Source organism: Coregonus clupeaformis, chromosome 19 (assembly GCF_020615455.1).
Source record: "Coregonus clupeaformis isolate EN_2021a chromosome 19, ASM2061545v1, whole genome shotgun sequence".
Classification (NCBI taxonomy): Eukaryota; Metazoa; Chordata; class Actinopteri; order Salmoniformes; family Salmonidae; genus Coregonus; species Coregonus clupeaformis.
Window position 1 is genome coordinate 7,281,511 of NC_059210.1, and position 22,497 is coordinate 7,304,007.

A 22,497-nucleotide genomic window follows, 5' to 3' on the forward strand; every position below is an offset into this window, starting at 1 on the left:
TCTAAGTTTTCTGATTTGGGGTTGTTAGCAACAAACATCTGTGTTTGAGCGTGGGGTTTGATGGGGTCGTTTGAGGACGCTTGTTGAATCCACCAATCAGTCACTTTTGGCGCAGTTTGGGCTTTCAAAGGGGTCTGAACAGGAAGTGGACTACTAGCGAGCTAGCCAGTTATCTAACGTTAGTTAGCCTTTTTGTTTACAGGCACCTTTTTATCTGTTCGACAACTGCTAACCAAGTTGTACTTTTATCAGACTATAAGTAGGTGCTTCATTTGTTTTAAGTGGTTGCTATGTTAGCTAGCTAATGTTAGCTGACCAGGCAGCCGGTTTCATCATGTTCATCTTCTGACTGCAGTTTATTTGCTTGCTACTTTTAATTTTGACCCTGCAGGTCTTCTCTTGGTATTAGCACTGGTCATCATCATCATCATGTCCATCGACTTTGATAGTGCTGCTCTGCAAACTCAACATGAGGAGGAGTATGACCCAGAGGACTATGCCAGAGAACAAGAGGTAAAAATCACAGGAAAAAAAAGTTCCCCTCCCCACACCCCATCTAACCGTGACTGATGATGTTACATTGTAGCCATCTATCTAGATGTCAGATAGCTGCCATGCTGCTTCCTGTTTATTTTTGTTGCATGCTTGTTGCTAGGGTAACTCTGCCAGACCAGTGGGTGATTCACACCCAATTTTCCCAGAGCCCTGCATCATGGGCCTTCTAGGAACAATATTGCTCCTGTGTTTTCTGCCATTGATTTCAGTGTGACTTCAAAACAATCCAGTATGCACTTAATCAGCCTACAGTAACCACTGCATCAGTGAGTGTTAATTGAAGTGTGTTCATTGTTGAATTGAGTGAAAAATGATGGTAGTCTATTTGATCCTCATTTGTAATGCACTGCTGCGTCAAGGTTGAGTAACAGTTCAGCATGCACAACCATAGGTGGAATTTTCTTTAGTTGGTCTTCTCTTTCGGCAAATATGTTAGACCACATTCTAATCCCATTCTGATCCCGGGTTATTTTTCCAGACCTGGCTCTTTATGGTCATATTTTCATCTGTTAATACTGTACTAGTAGTTTTTGTTGCTATTTACTGTATTCGTACATTGTCAGTGGAAACCTTGAGTAAAGTACCAGGGGAAGCCTTCAGGCTATAGGGACTGTAGGAGTTTACAATTTCAAACACACCGCCTGCTCCAATCAGATGCTCAGTGTGTTATTACTCTACCCTGAACCTGTTACCAGGGGTGTAATCATTAGTCCAAAACGTTTTTGCAACGGAAACCGTCTACTCCAAAACGGAAAACGTTTTTGCAACGGAAACCGTCTACTCCAAAACGGAAAACGTTTTTGCAACGGAAACCGTCTACTCCAAAACGGAAAATGTTTTGCAACGAAAACAAGAGTTTCTATTGGACAAATTCAGGTTGGTCCCTCCCCGTTCTGTTTGGTTCTGTTTGGTTTCTAGTGAATACACCCCCGTTACCTGTCCTGTGGTATGATTAGCCCAGGCAGGCAGCGCAGGTGAAGGTGTGTCATACACTGAAACAAGCTCTGCCCTATACTACCACTCATTGATCTTTTTTCTGGAATCATGTGGCTCAGCTCGGTAGCTGAAGTAGGGGCTGTTTCTTCAGTTCTCTTGATGACTGCCTGAGTGGGACTGTGGGACATTATGGGTCCTGCTCTGGTTGGGGATATGCATCCTATGGTTGAGGACACAGTGGAAGATGTGAGAAACATCCAACAGTCCTTATGGGAAGGAAGTAGCAGCCTTTTACTGTTCTCTTCACTCAGACTGTGTCTGAAATGGCACCCTATTCCCTATCTAGTAAGTGCAATACTTTTTGAGCATGGCTGGTCAAAAGTAGTTAACTATAGGGAATAGGGTGCTTTTTCCGACTGAGGTTTAGTCTTCACTCAGGGCTCCCTGTAGCTCTCTGCAGTGTAGAGCACATGAATGTCGATGGCTGTCAGGGAAACCTATTTGTGGTCGTCCCTCAACAGCTCCGTCTTTCGCCTGGGCATGATGCCGGACATAGTGGAGAGTTGCTGTCTTTCGCCTGGGCATGATGCCGGACATAGTGGAGAGTTGCTGTCTTTCGCCTGGGCATGATGCCGGACATAGTGGAGAGTTGCTGTCTTTCGCCTGGGCATGATGCCGGACATAGTGGAGAGTTGCTGTCTTTCGCCTGGGCATGATGCCGGACATAGTGGAGAGTTGCTGTCTTTCGCCTGGGCATGATGCCGGACATAGTGGAGAGTTGCTGTCTTTCGCCTGGGCATGATGCTGGACATAGTGGAGAGTTGCTGTCTTTCGCCTGGGCATGATGCCGGACATAGTGGAGAGTTGCTGTCTTTCGCCTGGGCATGATGCCGGACATAGTGGAGAGTTGCTGTCTTTCGCCTGGGCATGATGCCGGACATAGTGGAGAGTTGCTGTCTTTCGCCTGGGCATGATGCCGGACATAGTGGAGAGTTGCTGTCTTTCGCCTGGGCATGATGCCGGACATAGTGGAGAGTTGCTGTCTTTCTGTTGGATATAAAGTCAGGAGGAGCTAAGCTTTTTCTCAAACAAAGACTGGCTTATTTTTCTTAACACACGTTTATTTGCTTCAAACATACAGCTTATTGTTTGTGTCAAATCAGAAATAAATGACTACAGTGAAAATGGGAAAAACTATTTTCACGTGATTTGGATTTTGGAGGAGAGGTGCGCTTTAAAAAGGGGGATGTGTTTTTGTTTATAAATAATTACTTTTCTGTTAAGCATCCCTGTGAACATTCACGTAGTTTCAGTGGTTGAGTGAATTCTTTGACCTATTTGAGCAGTTGCCCCCACTGTTTTCCTAGACTCTGTCACTGTATAACTCTGTTACCAAGGCAGTGTCTCAGTACAGTGAGTCATACCCATGTGTTGTGTTTCTTCTTCTTTAGCTCCTCAAGCTGCTGACGGACCTGCCTGATGACATGTGTTGTGTTTAGGCTTGGGCGGTATCCAGATGTTCATATCGTCATACCGTCCTTCTCTCATCCCGGGATTTACGGTATTACCGGCGTGGCACACAAGGGGGCGCTAAAATAGCAAGAAAAAGCCCATTGGGCCTCTATTACTAGAATACTAACAAAATTAGCACAAACTGGGGCCTCCCGAGTGGCGCAGCGGTCTAAGGCACTGCATCGTAGTGCTTGAGGCGTCACTACAGACCCGGGTTCGATCCCAGGCTGTGTCTCAACCGGCCGTGACCAGGAGTCCCATAGGGCGGCGCACAATTGGCCCATCGTCGTCCGGGTTAAGGTAGGGTTTGGCCAGGGGGGGCTTTACTTGGCTCATCGCGCAATTTTTTGTGTGCAAATGAACAAAGTTGTCATGCTTTTCTGAGGGAAGAGCAGCATGTTTACACGGAGGAGAACGGAGGAGGAAGAGCAGCATGTTTACACGGAGCAGAGGGGAGGAGAACGGAGGAGGAAGAGCAGCATGTTTACACGGAGCAGAGGGGAGGAGAACGGAGGAGGAAGAGCAGCATGTTTACACGGAGCAGAGGGGAGGAGAACGGAGAAGGGAAAAAACGCAAGTAGGAAGCACAGGGAAAAATGGCAGCTGTACAAATAACTCATCCATAGCTCTTTGACTTCTGGCAGAAAGACATTATAAGATATCTGATGGCAAACAGTAGTGAATTGCATACAAGTGTAACTTCATCACCTCATGTGCACTGTACAACAGAGACTCACTGATAGATATAGAACGCTATGGACTCACCAGCTCACTTTCTCCTGTTGTGCTATTTACAAACAAACACGTGACTGGCTCAACTGTTCTGGGGAACTACGGTAAGCTTCATAATGTAAAATAATGTGACAGCTGAAATGAAGAACGCAACCTGCTTTATCTCCTAATGTATTGCACAAGTTGACTGCAGGTATTAACTTAAAAAGTAGCTACAAATATTCAAATTGATTGAAAAACCTCCAATAAATAGTTTTGACAGTATTGAAAAAACGATCCCGTGGCTTTTTCCAAATACCACGGTATATGGTATACCTCCCAAGCCTTGTGGTGTTTCTTCTTCTTTAGCTCCTCAAGCTGCTGACGGACCTGCCTGATGACATGTTGTTTCTTCTTCTGCAGCTCCTCAAGCTGCTGACGGACCTGCCTGATGACATGTTGTTTCTTCTTCTGCAGCTCCTCAAGCTGCTGACGGACCTGCCTGATGACATGCTGGAGGACAGCAGAGACTTCTCCTCTCCGGAGCTGGACGGCTCTGCCTGCAGCAACACAGACACATGCAACAGGTAAGGTTTTTTATTGAAGTATTTATCAATTCGGCCAGAGAACAGAGATTAAAGGAGAAGGGAGACGCAGAGAGCGGGAGGGAGACGCAGAGAGCGGGAGGGAGACGCAGAGAGGGGGAGGGAGACGCAGAGAGGGGGAGGGAGACGCAGAGAGCGGGAGGGAGACGCAGAGAGGGGGAGGGAGACGCAGAGAGCTGGAGGGAGACGCAGAGAGGGGGGGGGGAGACGCAGAGAGGGGGAGGGAGACGCAGAGAGGGGGGAGGGAGACGAGAGAGGGGGAGGGAGACGCAGAGAGCGGAAGGGAGACGCAGAGAGGGGGAGGGAGACGCAGAGAGGGGAGGGAGACGCAGAGAGGGGGGAGGGAGATGCAGAGAGCTGGAGGGAGACGCAGAGAGGGGGGAGGGAGACGCAGAGAGCTGGAGGGAGACGCAGAGAGGGGGGAGGGAGACGCAGAGAGGGGGAGGGAGACGCAGAGAGGGGAGGGAGACGAGAGAGGGGGGAGGGAGACTCAGAGAGGGGGAGGGAGACTCAGAGAGGGGAGGGAGACGAGAGAGGGGGAGGGAGACTCAGAGAGGGGGAGGGAGACGGGAGGGAGTCGCAGAGAGGGGGGGAGGAGACGCAGAGAGCAGGAGGGAGACGCAGAGAGGGGAGGGAGACGCAGAGAGGGGGAGGGAGACGCAGAGAGCGGGAGGGAGACGCAGAGAGGGGGAGGGAGACGCAGAGAGGGGGAGGGAGACGCAGAGAGGGGGAGGGAGACGCAGAGAGGGGGGAGGGAGACGCAGAGAGCGGGAGGGAGACGCAGAGAGGGGGAGGGAGACGAGAGAGGGGGAGGGAGACGCAGAGAGGGGGAGGGAGACGCAGAGAGGGGGAGGGAGACTCAGAGAGGGGGAGGGAGACGCAGAGAGGGGGAGGGAGACTCAGAGAGGGGGAGGGAGATGCAGAGAGGGGGAGGGAGACGCAGAGAGGGGGAGGGAGACGCAGAGAGCTGGAGGGAGACGCAGAGAGGGGGAGGGAGACGCAGAGAGGGGGAGGGAGACGCAGAGAGGGGGAGGGAGACGGGAGGGAGTCGCAGAGAGGGGGAGGGAGACGCAGAGAGCGGGAGGGAGACGCAGAGAGGGGGAGGGAGACGCAGAGAGGGGGAGGGAGACGCAGAGAGCGGGAGGGAGACGCAGAGAGGGGGAGGGAGACGCAGAGAGGGGAGGGAGACGGGAGGGAGTCGCAGAGAGGGGGAGGGAGACGCAGAGAGGGGAGGGAGACGAGAGAGGGAAGGGAGACGAGAGAGGGGGAGGGAGACGGGAGGAGTCGCAGAGAGGGGGAGGGAGACGCAGAGAGGGGGAGGGAGACGAGAGAGGGGAGGGAGACGGGAGGGAGTCGCAGAGAGGGGGGAGGGAGACGCAGAGAGCGGGAGGGAGACGTAGAGAGGGGAGGGAGACGCAGAGAGGGGGAGGGAGTCGCAGAGAGCGGGAGGGAGACGCAGCGAGCGGGAGGGAGACGCAGCGAGCGGGAGGGAGACGCAGAGAGCGGGAGGGAGACGCAGAGAGGGGGAGGGAGACGCAGAGAGCTGGAGGGAGACGCAGAGAGGGGGAGTTAGACGCAGAGAGCTGGAGGGAGACGCAGAGAGGGGGAGGGAGACGAGAGAGGGGGAGGGAGTCGCAGAGAGCGGGAGGGAGACGCGAGAGGGGAGGGAGACGTAGAGAGGGGGAGGGAGACGAGAGAGGGGGAGGGAGACGAGAGAGGGGGAGGGAGACGCAGAGAGGGGGGAGGGAGACGCAGAGAGCTGGAGGGAGACGCAGAGAGGGGGAGGGAGACGCAGAGAGGGGGAGGGAGACGCAGAGAGGGGGAGGGAGACGCAGAGAGGGAGGGAGTCGAGAGAGGGGGGAGGGAGACGCAGAGAGGGGGAGGGAGACGCAGAGAGGGGCAGGGAGACGCAGAGAGGGGGGAGGGAGACGAGAGAGGGGGAGGGAGACGAGAGAGGGGGAGGGAGACGCAGAGAGGGGGCAGGGAGACGAGAGAGGGGGAGGGAGACGAGAGAGGGGGAGGGAGACGCAGAGAGGGGGAGGGAGACGAGAGAGCTGGAGGAGACGAGAGAGGGGGAGGGAGACGCGAGAGGGGGAGGGAGACGAGAGAGGGGAGGGAGACGAGAGAGGGGGAGGGAGACGCAGAGGGGGAGGGAGACGCAGAGAGGGGGAGGGAGACGAGAGAGGGGCAGGGAGACGAGAGAGGGGGAGGGAGACGAGAGAGGGGGAGGGAGACGCAGAGAGGGGGAGGGAGACGCAGAGGGGGAGGGAGACGAGAGAGGGGAGGGAGACGAGAGAGGGGGAGGGAGTCGAGAGAGGGGGAGGGAGACGCAGAGAGGGGAGGGAGACGCAGAGAGGGGGAGGGAGACGCAGAGAGCTGGAGGGAGACGAGAGAGGGGGAGGGAGACGCAGAGAGGGGCAGGGAGACGAGAGAGGGGCAGGGAGACGCAGAGAGGAGGGAGACGCAGAGAGGGGGAGGGAGACGCAGAGAGGGGAGGGAGACGCAGAGAGCGGGAGGGAGACGCAGAGAGGGGGAGGGAGACGCAGAGAGGGAGGGAGACGCAGAGAGGGGAGGGAGACGAGAGAGGGGGAGGGAGACGAGAGAGGGGGAGGGAGACGAGAGAGGGGGAGGGAGACGAGAGAGGGGGAGGGAGACGCAGAGAGGGGGGAGGGAGACGCAGAGAGGGGGAGGGAGACGCAGAGAGGGGGAGGAGACGCAGAGAGGGGGGAGGGAGACGCAGAGAGGGGGAGGGAGACGAGAGAGCGGGGAGGAGACGAGAGAGGGGGAGGGAGACGCAGAGAGGGGGAGGGAGACGCAGAGAGGGGGAGGGAGACGCAGAGAGGGGGAGGGAGACGAGAGAGCTGGAGGGAGACGCAGAGAGGGGGAGGGAGACGAGAGAGCGGGAGGGAGACGAGAGAGGGGGAGGGAGACGCAGAGAGCGGGAGGGAGACGCAGAGAGGGGGGAGGGAGACGCAGAGAGCGGGAGGGAGACGAGAGAGGGGGGAGGGAGACGAGAGAGGGGGAGGGAGACGAGAGAGGGGTGAGGGAGACGAGAGAGCTGGAGGGAGACGAGAGAGGGGAGGGAGACGCAGAGAGGGGAGGGAGACGCAGAGAGGGGGAGGGAGACGAGAGAGGGGGAGGGAGACGCAGAGAGGGGGAGGGAGACGAGAGAGGGGCAGGGAGACGCAGAGAGGGGGAGGGAGACGAGAGAGGGGGGAGGGAGACGCAGAGAGGGGGAGGAGACGAGAGAGGGGAGGAGTCGCAGAGAGGGGGGAGGGAGACGAGAGAGGGGGAGGGAGACGAGAGAGGGGGAGGGAGACGCAGAGAGCTGGAGGGAGACGCAGAGAGGGGGAGGGAGACGCAGAGAGGGGAGGGAGACGCAGAGAGGGGGAGGGAGACGCAGAGAGGGGGAGGGAGACGAGAGAGGGGGGAGGGAGACGCAGAGAGCTGGAGGGAGACGCAGAGAGGGGGAGGGAGACGCAGAGAGCGGGAGGGAGACGCAGAGAGGGGGAGGGAGACGCAGAGAGGGGGAGGGAGACGCAGAGAGCGGGAGGGAGACGCAGAGAGGGGGAGGGAGACGCAGAGAGCGGGAGGGAGACGAGAGAGGGGGGAGGGAGACGCAGAGAGGGGGGAGGGAGACGCAGAGAGCGGGAGGGAGACGAGAGAGGGGGAGGGAGACGAGAGAGGGGGAGGGAGACGAGAGAGGGGGAGGGAGACGCAGAGAGGGGGAGGGAGACGAGAGAGGGAGGGAGACGCAGAGAGGGGGAGGGAGACGCAGAGAGGGGGAGGGAGACGAGAGAGGGGGAGGGAGACGAGAGAGGGGGAGGGAGACGAGAGAGGGGGGGAGGGAGACGAGAGAGCGGGAGGGAGACGAGAGAGGGGGAGGGAGACGCAGAGAGGGGGAGGGAGACGCAGAGAGGGTGAGGGAGACGCAGAGAGCGGGAGGGAGACGCAGAGAGGGGGAGGTGGGGTCAGGGTTCGTACCCATTCTGAGGTTGTAGTATGCAGTGCGTTCAGAAAGTTTTCAGACCCCTTGACTTTTTCCATATTTTGTTACGTTACAGCCTTATTCTAAAATTGTTTCCTTCATCAATCTACACACAATACCTCATAATGACAAAGCAAAAACAGGTTTTTAGAAATGTTTGCTAATAAAAAAAAAAACTGAAATTACATTTGCATAAGTATTCAGACCCTTTACTCTGTACTTTGTTGAAGCACCTTTGTCAGCGATTACAGCCTCAAGTTTTCTTGGGTATGACGCTACAAGCTTGGCACACCTGTATTTGGGGAGTTTCTCCCATTCTTCTCTGCAGATCCTCTCAAGCTCTGTCAGGTTGGATGGGGAGCGTCGCTGCACAGCTATTTTCAGGTCTCTCCAGAGATATTCGATTGGGTTCAAGTCCGGGCTCTGGCTGAGCCACTCAAGGACATTCAGAGACTTGTCCCGAAGCCACTCCTGCGTTGTCTTGGCTGTGTGCTTAGGGTCGTTGTCCTGCTGGAAGGTGAACCTTCACCCCAGTCTGAGGTCCTGAGTGCTCTGGAGCAGGTTTTCATCAAGGATCTCTCTGTACTTTGCTCCATTCATCTTTGCCTCGATCCTGACTAGTCTCCCAGTCCCTGCCGCTGAAAAACATCCCCACAGCATGATGCTGCCACCACCATGCTTCACCGTAGGGATGGTGCCAGGTTTCCTCCAGACGTGACGCTTGGCTTTCAGGCCAAATAGTTCAATCTTGGTTTCATCAGACCAGACAATCTTGTTTCTCATGGTCTGAGAGTCCTTTAGGTGCCTTTTGGCAAACTCCAAGCGGGCTGTCATGTGCCTTTTATTCCTTCGACCTCATGGCTTGGTTTTTGCTCTGACATGCACTGTCAACTGTGGGACCTTATATACAGTGAGGGAAAAAAGTATTTGATCCTGTTTACCTGTTTCCTCCAGCATCTTCACAAGGTCCTTTGCTGTTGTTCTGGGATTGATTTGCACTTTTCGCACCAAAGTACGTTCATTTCTAGGAGACAGAACGCGTCTCCTTCCTGAGCGGTATGACGGCTGCGTGGTCCCATGGTGTTTATACTTGCGTACTATTGTTTGTACAGATGAACGTGGTACCTTCAGGCGTTTGGAAATTGCTCCCAAGGATGAACCAGACTTGTGGAGGTCTACAATTATTTTTCTGAGCTCTTGGCTGATTTCTTTTGATTTTCCGATGATGTCAAGCAAAGAGGCACTGAGTTTGAAGGTAGGCCTTGAAATACATCCACAGGTACACCTCCAATTGACTCAAATGATGTCAATTAGCCTATCAGAAGCTTCTAAAGCCATTACATCATTTTCTGGAATTTTCCAAGCTGTTTAAAGGCACCGTCAACTTAGTGTATGTAAACTTCTGACCCACTGGAATTGTGATACAGTGAATTATAAGTGAAATAATCTGTCTGTAAACAATTGTTGGAAAAATTACTTGTGTCATGCACAAAGTAGATGTCCTAACCGACTTGCCAAAACTATAGTTTGTTAACAAGAAATGTGTGTAGTGGTTGAAAAACAAGTTTTAATGACTCCGACGTAAGTGTTGGTAAACTTCCGACTTCAACTGTATATCATTCCTGTAAGAGGAAAAAGGTATGACATGTTGCACAAGCCCTGCACTTTTAAAATCGCAAAAAAAGGGCTGTGTTCCAATGGGAAATTGCGCATGTTTAGAGTGCAACCATTAGGTAAAAGATCAGAGGATGTTTAAAAAAAAAATTTACATTCCTTTTGGAACAGTATTTGGTGACATATCTTATCTCAAACCTTTCAAATCTCTTAATCCCCAACATGGGGACAATTGTGGGACCCCAACCACCCCCTCCCAAAAAAACGGTACATTTAAGTTTTTTTTGTCTGCTGTATTTCGGGCTCTGTAGTAGTCACATTTTCTGACACGTTTATCTGAACATTCTAACAGTACTAAGCATGTGTTTGTATGACTTTTTGTTTTATACCGAAATGTACTTTATGCGGGTAGTATACAATATTTTGTGTCATTTAGAAAATGCCACCAGAGGGGGTCAGAGTTTAACAGTTTAAGGTTGAATGTATCATCAGAGCTTGAAAAAAAGTCAATGGCAATTTAAAATCAACAGAAGGGCTTGAGTGTGAGTGCTAATGGGAAATGCGTTTTGCTTTTGCATGAATCCGCTAGAATGCTCAGTGTTAGAATGAACTGAATCTTTTTTTGACTCTCTAGGTTCAGTGCAGGAGATGGGCCAGCTGCAAATCAAACTACAGCGGACTCAGTCGGCCAAGACCATGAACGACGACATGAACAAAGCCTTGCAGGTATTTTCTCACGTCCTTTTACACTGAGTGTACAAAACATTAGGAACACCTGCTCTTTCCATGACATAGACCCCTCAAAATCAACTCTGGACCTCGAAGCCAGTTCCACTGCATTTTTTTATTGTTCCCCTCTAATCAGGGACTGATTTAGACCTGGAACACCAGGTGTTTGCAATTAATTATCAGGTAAAATAGAACCAGCAGACCCCGGACCTCGTAGGGTCAGAGTTGAGTACCCCTTAACATAGACTGACCAGGTGAATCCAGGTGAAAGCTATGATCCCTTATTGATGTCACTTGCTAAATCCACTTCAATCAGTGTAGATGAAGGGGAGGAGACAGGTTAAAGAAGGATTTTTAAGCCTTGAGACAATTGAGACATGGATTGTGTATGTGTGCCATTCAGAGGGTGAATGGGCAAGACAAAAATATTTAAGTGCCTTTGAACAGGGTATGGTAGTAGGTGCCAGGCGCACCGGTTTGAGTGTGTCAAGAACTGCAACGCTGCTGGGTTTTTCATGCTCAACAGTTTCCCGTGTGTATCAAGAATGGTCCATGACCCAAAGGACATCCAGCCAACTTGACACAACTGTGGGAAGCATTGGAGTCAACATGGGCCAGCATCCCCGTGGAACGCTTTCGACACCTTGTAGAGTCCATGCCCCGACGAATTGAGGCTGTTCTGAGGGCAAAAGGGGGTGTGGCAACTCAATATTAGGAGGGTGTATTTTTTGTTGTTGTTTGTTTCCATGGAGAAATGTAGATATTGAGTGGAGTTGTTGATAAAATAAATAGTATCATGCAAACACTTTTCTTGTTTCTTTGCACAAGTGCACATGTTGTGTTTAAATAATTTTAATGTAATGAAAGTAAAATGTGCATCATGTAAAACCTTAATTCTTGGTTTCTATAGGAGGAGCTCTCTGAGCTGACGGAGCAGGTCAACCTTGTTATAAGCATGTATGAGCCTTTATAATGCCTTATTATAGCCTTACTAGAGCCTTATTAGAGCCTTATTAGAGCCTTACTAGAGCCTTACTAGAGCCTTACTAGAGCCTTATTAGAGCCTTACTAGAGCCTTACTAGAGCCTTACTAGAGCCTTACTAGAGCCTTATTAGAGCCTTATTAGAGCCTTACTAGAGCCTTACTAGAGCCTTACTAGAGCCTTACTAGAGCCTTACTAGAGCCTTATTAGAGCCTTACTAGAGCCTTACTAGAGCCTTACTAGAGCCTTACTAGAGCCTTACTAGAGCCTTACTAGAGCCTTACTAGAGCCGTACTATAGCCTTACTAGAGCCTTACTAGAGTCTATTATAGCCTTACTAGAGCCTTACTAGAGCCTTACTAGAGCCTTACTAGAGCCTTACTAGAGCCTTACTAGAGCCTTACTAGAGCCTTACTAGAGCCGTACTATAGCCTTACTAGAGCCTTACTAGAGCCTTACTAGAGCCTTACTATAGTCTACTAGAGCCTTACTAGAGTCTATTATAGCCTTACTAGAGCCTTACTAGAGCCGTACTAGAGCCTTACTAGAGCCTTACTAGAGCTATAATAAATAATGGAAAGGTTGTGCGTGCATATGTGTTCACCCCCTTTGCTATGAAACCCCTAAATAAGATCTGGTGCAACCAATTACCTTCAGAAGTCACATAATTAGTTAAATAAAGTTCACCTGTGTGCAGTCTAAGTGTCACATGATCTGTCACATGATCTCAGTATATATACACCTGTTCTGAAAGGCCCCAGAGTCTGCAACACCACTAAGCAAGGGGCACCACCAAGCAAGCGGCACCATGAAGACCAAGGAGCTCTCCAAACAGGTCAGGGACAAAGTTGTGGAGAAGTACAGATCAGGGTTGGGTTATAAAAAAATATCAGAAACTTTGAACATCCCACAGAGCACCATTAAATCCATAATAAAAAAATTTGAATGAATATGGCACCACAACAAACCTGCCAAGAGAGGGCCGCCCACCAAAACTCACGGACCAGGCAAGGAGGGCATTAATCAGAGAGGCAACAAAGAGACCAAAGATAACCCTGAAGGAGCTGCAAAGCTCCACAGCGGAGATTGGAGTATCTGTCCATAGGACCACTTTAAGCCGTACACTCCACAGAGCTGGGCTTTACGGAAGAGTGGCCAGAAAAAAAGCCATTGCTTAAAGAAAAAAATAAGCCAACACGTTTGGTGTTCGCCAAAAGGCATGTGGGAGACTCCCCAAACATATGGAAGAAGGTACTCTGGTCAGATGAGACTAAAATTTAGCTTTTTGGCCATCAAGGAAAACGCTATGTCTGGCGCAAACCCAACACCTCTCATCACCCTGAGAACACCATCCCCACAGTGAAGCATGGTGGTGGCAGCATCATGCTGTGGGGATGTTTTTCATCGGCAGGGACTGGGAAACTGGTCAGAATTGAAGGAATGATGGATGGTGCTAAATACAGGGAAATTCTTGAGGGAAAACTGTTTCAGTCTTCCAGAGAATTGATACTGGGACGGAGGTTCACCTTCCAGCAGGACAATGACCCTAAGCATACTGCTAAAGCAACACTCGAGTGGTTTAAGGGGAAACATTTAAATGTCTTGGAATGGCCTAGTCAAAGCCCAGACCTCAATCCCAATTGAGAATCTGTGGTATGACTTAAAGATTGCTGTACACCAGCGGAACCCATCCAACTTGAAGGAGCTGGAGCAGTTTTGCCTTGAAGAATGGGCCAATATCCCAGTGGCTAGATGTGCCAAGCTTATAGAGACATACCCCAAGATACTTGCAGCTGTAATTGTTGCAAAAGGTGGCTCTACAAAGTATTGACTTTAGGGGGGTGAATAGTTATGCACGCTCAAGTTTTCTGTTTTTTTGTCTTATTTTTTGTTTGTTTCACAACAAAAAATATTTTGCATCTTCAAAGTCGTAGGCATGTTGTGTAAATCAAATGATACAAACCCCCCAAAAATCAATTTTAATTCCAGGTTGTAAGGCAACAAAATAGGAAAAATGCCAAGGGGGGTGAATACTTTCACAAGCCACTGTATCTCCATTGAACTGAAGTCAACAGAAGTCCCATTACATGATTGCTCAGTTGGTAGGGCATGGCGCTTGCAATGCCAGGATCGTGGGTTCGATTCCTGGGACCACCCGTACGTAAAACATGTATGACTGTAAGTCGCTTTGGATAAAAGTGTCTGCTAAATGGCATTTAGTATGAGTCATCAACCTCTCTTTACAGCACACATCTTAGTGATACATTGTCAGTTGTTTTCCTGTCTGTCTGTCCGTCCGTCTCTCCGTCCGTCCCCCTCCCTCCCAGGCCCTAGAGAAGAGGAACGCGGAGCTGAAGCAGAGTGAGGGGAAGGTGAAGGGGGCTAACTCTGAGCTGTGTACCAAGATGAGAGAGATTATCCAGGAGCTGGACCAGGAGAAGCAGGAGGCTGCCCAGAGGTCAGTCTGGGGTGTTGTGGCTGTCCACGTCAATACTGCACGTCTAACGTTGACACTGTGTAATACTTCTGATGTGCTGCATGTCAGATATGTGAATATCTGTGTCCTGGCATCCTAGAGAGAATAGTTGTATCTCTATAGCTGGTGCTGTATGACAGAGATAATAGTTTTATCTCTATAGATGGTGTGCTGTATGACACAGAGATAATAGTTTTATCTCTATAGATGGTGTGCTGTATGACACAGAGATAATAGTTTTATCTCTACAGATGGTGCTGTATGACAGAGATAATAGTTTTATCTCTATAGATGGTGTGCTGTATGACACAGAGATAATAGTTTTATCTCTATAGATGGTGCTGTATGACACAGATAATAGTTTTATATCTATAGATGGTGATGTATGACACAGAGATAATAGTTTTATCTCTATAGATGGTGCTGTATGACACAGAGAGAATAGTTTTATCTCTATAGATGGTGCTGAATGACACAGAGAGAATAGTTTTATCTCTATAGCTGGTGTGCTGTATGACACAGAGAGAATAGTTTTATCTCTATAGATGGTGCTGTATGACACAGAGAGAATAGTTTTATCTCTATAGATGGTGATGTATGACACAGAGAGAATAGTTTTATCTCTATAGATGGTGCTGTATGACACAGAGAGAATAGTTTTATCTCTATAGCTGGTGTGCTGTATGACACAGAGAGAATAGTTTTCTCTCTATAGATGGTGCTGTATGACACAGAGAGAATAGTTTTATCTCTATAGATGGTGATGTATGACACAGAGAGAATAGTTTTATCTCTATAGCTGGTGTGCTGTATGACACAGAGAGAATAGTTTTATCTCTATAGATGGTGCTGTATGACACAGAGAGAATAGTTTTATATCTATAGATGGTGATGTATGACACAGAGAGAATAGTTTTATCTCTATAGATGGTGCTGTATGACACAGAGAGAATAGTTTTATCTCTATAGATGGTGATGTATGACACAGAGAGAATAGTTTTATCTCTATAGATGGTGCTGTATGACACAGAGATAATAGTTTTATATTTATAGATGGTGATGTATGACACAGAGAGAATAGTTTTATCTCTATAGATGGTGCTGTATGACACAGAGAGAATAGTTTTCTCTCTATAGATGGTGCTGTATGACACAGAGAGAATAGTTTTATATCTATAGATGGTGCTGTATGACACAGAGAGAATAGTTTTATCTCTATAGATGGTGATGTATGACACAGAGATAATAGTTTTATCTCTATAGCTGGTGTGCTGTATGACACAGAGAGAATAGTTTTCTCTCTATAGATGGTGCTGTATGACACAGAGAGAATAGTTTTATCTCTATAGATGGTACTGAATGACACAGAGAGAATAGTTTTATCTCTATAGATGGTGCTGTATGACACAGAGAGAATAGTTTTATCTCTATAGATGGTGCTGTATGACACAGAGATAATAGTTTTATCTCTATAGATGGTGCTGTATGACACAGATAATAGTTTTATCTCTATAGATGGTGCTGTATGACACAGAGAATAGTTTTATCTCTATAGATGGTGATGTATGACACAGAGATAATAGTTTTATCTCTATAGCTGGTGTGCTGTATGACACAGAGAGAATAGTTTTCTCTCTATAGATGGTGCTGTATGACACAGAGAGAATAGTTTTATCTCTATAGATGGTACTGAATGACACAGAGAGAATAGTTTTATCTCTATAGATGGTGCTGTATGACACAGAGAGAATAGTTTTATCTCTATAGATGGTACTGAATGACACAGAGAGAATAGTTTTATCTCTATAGATGGTGCTGTATGACACAGATATAATAGTTTTATCTCTATAGATGGTGCTGTATGACACAGAGAATAGTTTTATATCTATAGATGGTGCTGTATGACACAGATATAATAGTTTTCTCTCTATAGATGGTGCTGTATGACACAGAGAGAATAGTTTTATCTCTATAGATGGTGCTGTATGACACAGAGATAATAGTTTTATCTCTATAGATGGTGCTGTATGACACAGAGAGAATAGTTGTATCTCTATAGATGGTGCTGTATGACACAGAGAGAATAGTTTTATCTCTATAGATGGTGCTGTATGACACAGAGAGAATAGTTTTATCTCTATAGCTGGTGTGCTGTATGACACAGAGAGAATAGTTTTATCTCTATAGATGGTGCTGAATGACACAGAGAGAATAGTTTTATCTCTATAGCTGGTGTGCTGTATGACACAGAGAGAATAGTTTTATCTCTATAGATGGTGCTGTATGACACAGAGAGAATAGTTTTATCTCTATAGATGGTGATGTATGACACAGAGAGAATAGTTTTATCTCTATAGATGGTGCTGTATGACACAGAGAGAATAGTTTTATCTCTATAGCTGGTGTGCTGTATGACACAGAGAGAATAGTTTTCTCTCTATAGATGGTGCTGTATGACACAGAGAGAATAGTTTTATCTCTATAGATGGTGCTGTATGACACAGAGAGAATAGTTTTATCTCTATAGCTGGTGTGCTGTATGACACAGAGAGAATAGTTTTATCTCTATAGATGGTGCTGTATGACACAGAGAGAATAGTTTTATCTCTATAGATGGTGATGTATGACACAGAGAGAATAGTTTTATCTCTATAGATGGTGCTGTATGACACAGAGAGAATAGTTTTATCTCTATAGCTGGTGTGCTGTATGACACAGAGAGAATAGTTTTATCTCTATAGATGGTGCTGAATGACACAGAGAATAGTTTTATCTCTATAGATGGTGCTGTATGACACAGAGAGAATAGTTTTATCTCTATAGATGGTGCTGTATGACACAGAGAGAATAGTTTTATCTCTATAGATGGTGCTGTATGACACAGAGAGAATAGTTTTATCTCTATAGATGGTGCTGTATGACACAGAGAGAATAGTTTTCTCTCTATAGATGGTGCTGTATGACACAGAGAGAATAGTTTTATCTCTATAGATGGTGCTGTATGACACAGAGATAATAGTTTTCTCTCTATAGATGGTGCTGTATGACACAGAGAGAATAGTTTTATCTCTATAGATGGTGCTGTATGACACAGAGATAATTTCCTAAAGGATACAAATAGTCGTCACATGGAAAAATGAGTGACTGTGCAGGTGTGTAATTACTCATTGCATTACTGCTGTACTGAGAGCGTATGTAATAATAATAATAATAATAATATAATAATAATAAGCCATTTAGCAGACGCTTTTATCCAAAGCGACTTACAGTCATGCGTGCATACATTTTTTTTGTGTATGGGTGGTCCCGGGGATCGAACCCACTACCTTGGCGTTACAAGCGCCGTGCTCTACCAGCTGAGCTACAGAGGTGTGTGTGTGTGTGTGTGTGTGTGTGGTTGTGTGTGTTTGTGTTTGTGTGTGTTGTCCAGGTATGAGCGGACCCAGCAGCAGATGACGTAGTGAACCGTGTTCGTTCTGAACTGGCCCTGGAACACACAGCACGGACAGATGACATCACAGCAGACCACCAGCTGCAGATACAACAGCTACAGTAAGGGCTTACAGCAACGGCCTGGCCCAGTAAGGGCTGCTCTGTGTGGGGCGCCAGCAACGGACCCCTGGGGTCAATTCCCACAGGGGTCACATACTAAAAAATATATACGTTTGTATTCATTGTACTGTAAGTCGCTTTGAGTTAAAGTGTCTGCTAGGCAGGATATACACCATACTCTACTATCTCAACCTACGTCAGGAACCGTTTAAAAGGTGTGCTGTATAACCTCATCTACAGTGACATCCTTTCTTCTCTGGACAGAGCCAAGCTGTGTGAGGCGAATGGGGAGATGGCGGCAGTACAGGAGTGTTACATCTCACTCTGCAAGGAGAAAGACAGGCTGGAGGAAAACCTGCAGGGAAGAACGGAAGAGGAGGAGGAAAGGAGACAGAAGGAGGTATAAAGTCTAGTACACACACACACACTTTATAAAGATACAATAGCCAGGTCCCAGATCTGTTTGTGTTGTTGTCTTTGCTTGTCTTGTGTTGTCCTATGTTTGTTGTCATGTTGAGTTGGCTATAGAGCACAAACCGGTCTGGAAACGGGCTAGGAACACTGGTGCAAAGAATGGCTTTTGACGGTGTTGTCCTATTCTCAGCTGAACACTCTAGAAGAGGGCGGAGCTGCTCTGGAGAAGCTCAGAGCAGACCTGGAGACCCAGCACCAGGAGACTGTGACCCAGCTCAGAGCAGACCTGGAGACCCAGCACCAGGAGACTGTGACCCAGCTCAGAGCAGACCTGGAGACCCAGCACCAGGAGACTGTGACCCAGCTCAGAGCAGACCTGGAGACCCAGCACCAGGAGACTGTGACCCAGCTCAGAGCAGACCTGAGACCCATCACCAGGAGACTGTGACCCAGCTCAGAGCAGACCTGGAGACCCAGCACCAGGAGACTGTGACCCAGCTCAGAGCAGACCTGGAGACCCAGCACCAGGAGACTGTGACCCAGCTCAGAGCAGACCTGGGAGACCCAGCACCAGGAGACTGTGACCCAGCTCAGAGCAGACCTGGAGACCCAGCACCAGGAGACTGTGACCCAGCTCAGAGCAGACCTGGAGACCCAGCACCAGGAGACTGTGACCCAGCTCAGAGCAGACCTGGAGACCCAGCACCAGGAGACTGTGACCCAGCTCAGAGCAGACCTGGAGAGTCAGCACCAGGAGACTGTGACCCAGCTCAGAGCAGACCTGGAGACCCAGCACCAGGAGACTGTGACCCAGCTCAGAGCAGACCTGGAGACCCAGCACCAGGAGACTGTGACCCAGCTCAGAGCAGACCTGGAGACCCAGCACCAGGAGACTGTGACCCACCTCAGAGCAGACCTGGAGACCCAGCACCAGGAGACTGTGACCCAGCTCAGAGCAGACCTGGAGACCCAGCACCAGGAGACTGTGACCCAGCTCAGAGCAGACCTGGAGACCCAGCACCAGGAGACTGTGACCCAGCTCAGAGCAGACCTGGAGACCCAGCACCAGGAGACTGTGACCCAGCTCCGAGCCCTGTGGGCTGAAGAGAAGGACGAGGAGGTCAGACAACAGGTCCAAACCCAGCTGACCAAGTTCAAGGCTACATGGAGGGAGGAGGTAGGAGTTGTCTTGTTGTGTTCCATCTGTAACTAGTTCTTCTTGCTTTCAGAGCGTATCAGTACTGCCTGCCACCCCATGGACTACAAATAAATGTTGATTTCTCATATACACAGGATACAGAGGGGTGTAAAAGGTACAATGAAATGCTTACTTGAAAGCTCTCCTCAACACTGCAGTGAAATATACAGGATAACAATAGTAAGGCAATAAGTACATAAAAAAAAATGCATTTTTTTGGTAAAAAAAGTAATAAAGCACGAAAGATGTATTGAAAAATCTAGAGAATGTACTATGAAATCTAGTATGTCAGATATAATGGTGGACTAGTGGTGCAGATCTGTGATAACCAGGGTTATGGTTTTTGCAGGGAATTCCCTCAATTGACCTTCCCCCTCCTAAACCAACATGGTATACTACTTTTCTTGATGTTCTGTGATTGTCCAGATCACATCATCATCCCTGGATAAAATACATCTCTCTCTGGGGTTCCCCCCCCGTCTGCCCTGTGAAGACGGAGAGGTCCTTGGCTCAGAGGATAGAGGCAGCCGTAGCAGACGCCAGAAGACCGAGATCCACAGACACCCAGGAGTCTTCCTCTCAGACAGACCTCACTGAGGAGGAGAAGGCCTGTCAGACAATCAGCCCTGAGAAGACCAAGGCTGCTCCAAGCTGCAGTATGGAGGAGCTGGACACCAGGTATTTTTCATCTTTGTCACAAAGTTATTCCGTATTTAACATACAAACAATGAATGAATTGAAAGATTAGCGGGGAAATGGTCCTTTAGCTAACTTCATCCCAGTAGTCAGATGGGTAACAAAACGTAGCACTTATTTTGCTTCACTACAAAGCACCTTGTAGTTCTAGTTTCTCTCTCTCCTCTCTGATTGTGTCAGGTGTCCCTAGCCCTGAGGGCAGCGGAGAGGAGGCCTAGGAGTTCAGAAGGAGCAGGAGGAGACCAGAGGGTTGAGGAGGTGCAGCGTTGCAGGCAGCTGGAGGAGGATCTGAAGACAGAGGTGGATGATCTGCAGAGCCAGCTAGACCGTGGGAGGGAGGAGAAGGGTGCCCTGCTGGAGGCAGAGATGGCTGCAGCCAGAGCCTCCTGGAGCAGAGATAAACAGCAGGAGATCTCCTCCCTGCAGGCCTTCCAGGAGGAGCAGCTGAAACAGGCCCGGGAAGAGGCGCAAGGGGAGGTGGAGCTCCTCCTTCAGAAGGAGGCTAAGCTGCAGCAGGCTCTGAGGGACCAAGAGGAGGACTGGAGGAGGCCGGAGGACAGCAGGGGCCAGGAGCATAGGCAGGCCAGAGAGGAGGCACGGGAGGAGGTGCTTCAGGCTGGGCTGAAGGAGGTGCAGGCTGTGCTCTTCAGTGGAGCCCACAAAGAGGAGGAGGAGGAGGAGGAGGACCAGTGGAAGCATTAAAGAACTCCTCATGTCTACGTGTAAATACCTAATCTCTAAAGCTGTAGCCCAGGCCAAGAAGGAGTGGAAAAAGGTGGGTGTCTATCTGTGTCCTTCTCACTCTTTCTCTCTCCCCTCCTCTCTCTCTCTCTCTCTCTCTCTCCTCTCTCTCTTCCTCTCTCTCTTCCTCTCTCTCTCTCTCTCTCCCCCTCTCTCTCTCTCTCTCTCTCTCTCTCTCTCTCTCTCTCTCTCTCTCTCTCTCTCTCTCTCTCTCTCTCTCCCTCTCTCTCTCTCTCCTCTCTCCCCTCTCTCTCTCTCTTCTCTCTCTCTCTCTCTCTCCTCTCTCTCTCTCTCTCTCTCTCTCTCTCTCACTATAGATGAGCCAGGGTTGTGGGTTCGATTCCCACGGGGGGCCAGTATGAAAATGTATGCACTCACTAACTGTAAGTCGCTCTGGATAAGAGCGTCTGCTAAATGACTAAAATGTAAAGAGAAGAAGTGCGCCGAATTGGCGTACATTCAACAAATCTGATCTAACAAAGTTGATATTCGTCAAATCCGGCATGATTGATGTATTGTAACAGGGCCCACAATGTGTTTACTAAAGTCCGATTTGGATATATTTGACTGATTTTGCTGCGTAACATTTAGAAGTAGTCCCTTTTCAGGTTTAGAAGAAGTGTCTGCTAAATGCTAACTCCCGCTCGTATAAGCTGATAGCATAGCTAGCATAGAGAAATCGGTGGTGGTAGTCAGTCGTTTTTTAACTGTAATTCAGTTGATTGGTGACATGAACATGTATTGGGGTTGACATCCTATGCAAGCATTATACTCGGATTTGTGAAATACACATATAAACAAAAGTCTAGATGTAGGTTTATTTTGCTGGGGGGAATGAGGAGACTCGGGATCGTTTCCCCAACGCGTTTCCATGGCATTGCCATTGTTTTGGTCGAGTTCCATTGACCTCTTTACTGCATCTATTGTTTACTGTCAGCCTGTCTAATATTTTTATTTTTTTATGCACTACCTTTCAAAAGATTGGGGTCACTTAGAAATGTCCTTGTTTTCGAAAGAAAAGCAAAAAAAAATGTTGTCCATTTAAAATAACATCAAATTGATCAGAAATACAGTGTAGACATTGTTAATGTTTTAAATGGCTATTGTAGCTGGAAATGGCTGATTTGTAATGGAATATCTACAGAGGCCCATTATTGAGTGCATACAGTGTATATGTGATCCCAGCTAAAGTTGACCCTCCAATTAGAAGAATATATAAAATGCCAGAAGTGAGAGCAAACCCTAAGTATGATTTTAAATATGAAGTTCTTCTACCGATTCAGGCTCCACTGATCAGAAGAGAGAAGAGGGTGGTTGTGGGAAGCGGTGTGCTGAGACCGCGACCAAGCTGCAGAAGCAGAGTCAGGACCTCCAGAGGCATCTAGAGAAGGCCTGCAGACAGCTACAGACGACCGTCAAGGAGAACAAGGCCTCCATGCAGCAACTCAAAGGTAACAAACTCCCTGTTGAATCCCAAATCAGCTCCTGCTCCTTAGGCCATGTTTCCTGTAGCTTTTGGGATAGCGGGGGTCACAGAAAGGATTGCATCAATCGATTTAAATTGACTACCTGTTTCGAGGACCACTAAAAAACAAGTGTTTTAATTAAAACTTTTAAGCGCTATCCACTGGGAATACAATGGACATCTTGCTGTATGTTTTTTTACCCAAATAAATTCGAATGATAATAGCGTGTCCTTCCTTGGCCCCTCCCTCTTTTTGCAGATGCGCATGAGGTGGCACTACGGAAGGAGAAAGAGGACAACCTGCAGAAACTGGAGGAAGTGA

At 48.6% G+C, this 22,497-nt stretch overlaps 1 protein-coding gene across 1 annotated transcript; it reads left to right on the forward strand.

The window, feature by feature from the left end:
* The first annotated feature begins 409 nt into the window (after nucleotides 1-409).
* LOC121531562 (centrosomal protein of 152 kDa-like) lies at nucleotides 410-18,368 on the forward strand. Its single transcript, XM_041836823.2, has 7 exons — nucleotides 410-513; nucleotides 4,192-4,301; nucleotides 10,556-10,647; nucleotides 13,961-14,091; nucleotides 17,540-17,661; nucleotides 17,926-18,061; nucleotides 18,266-18,368. Exons 2-5 carry the CDS (start codon nucleotides 4,220-4,222, stop codon nucleotides 17,568-17,570), a joined length of 336 nt encoding a protein of 111 aa, XP_041692757.2. The 5' UTR covers nucleotides 410-513; nucleotides 4,192-4,219; the 3' UTR covers nucleotides 17,571-17,661; nucleotides 17,926-18,061; nucleotides 18,266-18,368.
* The last annotated feature ends 4,129 nt before the right edge of the window (nucleotides 18,369-22,497 follow it).